This window comes from Ahaetulla prasina, chromosome 4, assembly GCF_028640845.1.
Source record: "Ahaetulla prasina isolate Xishuangbanna chromosome 4, ASM2864084v1, whole genome shotgun sequence".
Taxonomy (NCBI): Eukaryota; Metazoa; Chordata; class Lepidosauria; order Squamata; family Colubridae; genus Ahaetulla; species Ahaetulla prasina.
The window spans coordinates 18015209-18020276 of NC_080542.1; the positions used below are offsets into that span (position 1 = coordinate 18015209).

Here is a 5068-nt window from a genome sequence, read left to right on the forward strand (position 1 = left end):
GGAGGTCTTCTAGTCCAATCTCCTGCTCCAGCAGGAAACCCTACACCATTTCAGACAAATGGCTATCCAACTTTTTCTTAAAAACTTCCAGTGTTGGAGCATTCACAACTTCTGGAGGCAAGTCGTTCTACTGATTCATTGTTCCAACTGTTAGGAAATTTCTCCTCAGTTCTAAGTTGCTTCTCTCCTTGATTAGTTCCCACCCATTGCATCTTGTCCTGCCTTCATGTGCTTTGGAGAATAGGTTGACTCCCTCTTCTTTATGGCAACCCTTTAGACCTTGGAACACTGCTATCATGTCACCCTTAGCCCTTCTTTTCATTAAACTAGACATACCCAGTTCCTGCAACTTTTCTTTATATGTTTTAGCCTCTGCATTATGTTATGCTATATAATTTTTTCTCCAATCAGTAGAAAAACAAAACTAACATGAATCTTACTATTTCCATGGAGGCTCTCTGACCCACCTGTATTAAAATCACTCTTATTGGTGACTTTTCTCTAAGGTTTTTAGTGACAGAATCTGACCCCTTTAAACATACTTTTAGACTGTATTGAAATATGGGGTGGGGGAGTATTCCTTCAGTATTCATGCAACCATGGACAGGTTAAGCTTTTTTTATTCATGATCTGAGATTGATTGATTGATTGATTGATTGATTTTGTCAATCATATATAAGATAACAGGTAAAAGTATAAACATAATTTGGATACATGAAAAGAGTAAGTAAAAAGGAATATTAGGACAGGGACGGTAGGCACATAGGTGCACTTATGCATGCCCCTTACAGACCTCTTAGGAATGGGGTGAGGTTAACAGTAGACAGTTTAAGTTTAAAGTTTTGGGGGTTTGGGGAAGAAACTACAGAGTCAGGTAGTGCATTCCAGGCATTGACCACTCTTGTGGAAGTCATATTTTCTGCAATCGAGTTTGGAGCTATTTACCTTGAGTTTGTATCTATTATTTGCTTGTGTGTTGTTGTGGTTGAAGCTGAAGTAGTCATTGACAAGTAGGATATTGTGGTAGATAAGCAAATCTATAAGCAAATAAATAAATATAAAAAATAAATAAAAATAAAATAAATAAATAAGCAAAATTAGATAAAACAAAGTTTAGAAACTCATAAAAATATGAAACTAGAACATCTTTTTGCTATGGTTAGCTGCGAGTGAGACTGTTATCTTATTTGGCAAAGGAAAGTAGTTAATTCTAAACACATTTTGCTTAAAGATTGTAACTCTAACAATACAAGGATTAGGGGTTAAATTCTAAGGATGATTTAGAATGCGTATATGTGTTTGTGTCTGTGTGAGATGAAATATTTTCACTGGGCTCATCTATCTCCATGGTGTAGTTCAGAAGATATTTTCCTCAAGAAGATTTCTACACGCAAGATTACAAAACTAGGGAACATCAAAAAAGGATGTAAAAACCTCTTCATTCAACCACAGAATTGCAGTATTTAACAGTCAGTTTGACAAGAGAAAAGGGCTCTGACTGATAGCTTCAATTTTCTGAACTTTGGATTCTTCTTGAAGGGAACCTGAAGGGGGGAAAATTGAAAAATTGGGTGAGTTTAGAATTGCAACAGTTCTGGAGAGGTTACACTATTGCAGAAATAGATATCTTATTAAAGCAATGAATGGAATGAATGAATGAATGAATGAATGAATGAATGAATGAATGAATGAATGAATGAAAAAAGCGCAGAAAAGAGAAACTAAGATGATTAAAGGCCTGGAGACTAAAACATATGAAGAAGGGCTGCAGGATTTGGTTTTGGTTAGTTTAGATAAAAGAAAGACTAGGGGTGACATGATAGCAGTATTCCAGTATTTGAGGGGCTGCCACAAAGAAGAGGGGGTCAACTTTTTTCTCAAAGCACCAGAAGGCAAGGCAAGAAACAATGAATGGAAACTAATCAAGGAGAGAATCAACCTGGAATTAAGGGGAAACTTCCTAACAGTGAGAATAATTAACCAGTGGAACAATTTGTCTTCAGAAGTTGTGAGTGTGTCATCACTGGAGGTTTTTAAAGAAAAGGCTGAATTATCTGGAATGGTATACTGCTTGAGTAGGGGGTTGGACTAGAAGACCTCCAAGGTCCCTCCCAGCTCTCTATTCTGGCTCTGACTAACTATTCTATATATGAGAGAACTATTTACCCAAATAGCTACCATCTGTAAATAAAATAACACTCGGAGGTGAATGAATGTGCATACGGTAACTGAAAACATGGTATTTACAGTATTTTTCAAAGTATAAGACACATCTTTTTTCCCCAAAAAAAGACGGTGAAAATCTGGGTGCATCTTGTACTCCGAATGTAGCTCCGCCAAGCTTCTCAAACGGAGGTTTCAGAGGCTGAAAAAAAGCATCAGAAATGAAGCTTCAGAGAAGAAGCCCCCAAACAGAGCTTCAGAAAAGAAGCTCCCAAACAGAACTTCAGAGGCTTCTGAAGCTGTTTCGGAGGCTTTCGAGGCAGAAAAAAGTTTTTTTTCTGAAACAGAGTTTCAAAAGTTCCAGATGCAGAAAAAAAAAGCAAAAAAAAAAAAAAAAGCAAGGCACAGAGCTCACAACCAAGGAACCTGTTGCTAAAATTCAGCTCTGGGAACAGCTGATTGGGGGTATTCCGGGAGGCCAATCCACCTGCCAATCAGGTTTTTTTCTTATTTTCCTCCCCAAAAACTAAGGTGTGTCTTATACTCCGGCGTGTCCTATATTCCGAAAAATACAGTAAAGGTATAGTAATATGATGTTTAACAACTTATGATGCATGGTTCAGCGAGAGAAGCTTCTTAGATCCTATTCAACTTGAAGAATTTTAACTTCAAGGTGCTGATTATTACCTATAAACCCCTATACCCATGATGGAAAATCTATGGCACGTGTGCCAGAGGTGACATGAAGCGCCCTCTCTGATGGCACGTGAACTGTCACCTCAGTTCAGCTCCGCTGTACATGCGCGCACGCCTCCTGCCAGCCAGCTGGTCTTTGGGTCTCTGCCATGCATGGATGGAGGCCAAGGCGCATGCGGGAGTTGTGCTTGTATGCCATTTTTGGCCTCCTGAAACCCTGCCCCACGCATCCTATATTTTTGTGAAAATGGGGCGCACAGAGGCTTTGGGAGGCCTGCAGAGTGCTCCTTGGGGCTGGGGAGGGCAAAAGCAACCCTGTTTTTGTGAAAAACCTGTTTTCTCTTGCTTACCTCTTCGGAATCTTGGTGTGTCTTATATACCGGTGTGTCTTATAGTCCAAAAAATATGGTACCGAACATCCTAGTTTAGCTGCCTCCACCTGGTTGTTTGAAGATTGGCTACCCAGATCTGGGAGCTCCTTTCTCCCTTTTCTGGCTACTGTACTATTGCTTCAAAATTGATAAGCTGGGAAGGAAAGCTCCTATATATTAATTTTGAGCAGGGGTTTCAAACTCGATTTTTTTGAGGGCCACATCAGGATTGTGTTTGACCTTGAGGGCGGGGGGTGGGGGCAGAGTGATTTGGATACCGAACTGGCACTTGGAGGACCCAATTCTCGTCCCACCTCAGCCACAGAAGCTTAATGGATGATTTATGGCCTCTGTCCCTCAGCACAGTATGTAGATGTTGTTTATGTCTATGTGTCTATTGATGGCCGATTTGAATGCTAGGCGTCCAGGAATATCTAGCATTTTTGGATCTGGCTCGAACCTTAACATCTCAATAGTTGTTACAGAGATAATTGGGAGAAAAGGTTATTGTTTATGCCTACTTGATCTCTTGAATGAAAAATGTAAAATAAAGCTAAAAATGCCTTTAAAAATCAAGGGAGGCAGGATAGACAAATAAAAATCAGAGAGGCTGAAAAGATATTATGCTTGTGAAAAGATGTTATATGTCAAGAACAGGGGAATCTGGTCTATTAAGTAAGTGATACCTTCTTAACACAACTACATACTTCTTTGCTTTCTGAGTAAGAGGAATATTTTATTTGGGGATTAGCAATAACAATAGCATTTAGACTTCTCCATAGTGCTTTATAACACACTCTGGGCAGTTTACAGCATGTTGCCCCCCAAAATCTGGGTTTTTGTTTTACTGACCTTGGAAAGTCTGAGTCAACCTTGAGCCAGTCAGGTTCAAACTCCAGGCTGTGGGCAGAATATGCCTGCATTATAGTATTCTAAGCAGTAGGGATTAAACTGGTAGTGGTGGTGGCGGGAGACTCCGCCCACCCATCTGGATGTCATCATAGATACTCTGCGCATGTGCAGAAGTGCCATGCATGAGCAAAGTGAGCACATGCATATGCGCACTCCAGTTCCAAAGTGGTAGCGAAGGTAAGTGGAACCCACTACTGATTCTAACCCACTGCATCACCACGACTCTGTATTATTTCTTATCTTATTTTCTTATTTCACATTTTGCAGCTACTGTCTCAGGACTGAGCCATGGTTCTTAAGGCCTACTGCTTTTGGGCTCTCTTTCTTCTGCTCTGTCTCCCAGTTACTTCCTTCTTTCTCTGCAACAAAGCAGAGAATGAATCGTATAAAAAATTTCTCGAAAGGCATGTGGACAATCCCAAAACGGACCTTCAGAATGACCACAACTACTGCAACCGAATGATGCGTCGCAAGGGCTTGAAATGTCAACGGAGCAATACCTTCATCCACGCCAGCACTGAACGGCTGACCGCCATCTGCAACTCCAGAGGAAAGAAACTGGATGGCAACCAGACCAGCAAAACCCTGTTCCCGATCACCATCTGCATCAAGAGTAACCACCACAAGACAATTCTTTGCAAGTACCAAGGGAGAAGTGAGATCAGGAAAATCCGAGTCACTTGCTCTAAGGGCCTTCCAGTCCACTACATTACCCATACTTGAAAGAAGGGAAGAAATGTGATGGAACCAAAGATCCTTTTCTACAGTGTCTTGGCAACCTTCCTTCATGTGTTCTGCTCTCCCACATCTGCATTTGCTCAGAGCTGGCTTCACTACTTAGCAATATCAGTTTTCTCCAAGTCAGTCTATAGCTTTCCTGATTGATCTGATTCTCCTTTATACCACCAAGTACAGCTTGGTGATTT

The 5068-nt window shown here is 40.7% G+C and overlaps 1 protein-coding gene across 1 annotated transcript; it reads left to right on the plus strand.

Annotated features, from left to right (window-relative positions):
• Positions 1-4260: 4260 nt before the first annotated feature.
• Positions 4261-4865, plus strand: LOC131198045 (ribonuclease-like). Its single transcript, XM_058182555.1, has 2 exons — positions 4261-4273; positions 4486-4865. Exons 1-2 carry the CDS (start codon positions 4261-4263, stop codon positions 4863-4865), a joined length of 393 nt encoding a protein of 130 aa, XP_058038538.1.
• The last annotated feature ends 203 nt before the right edge of the window (positions 4866-5068 follow it).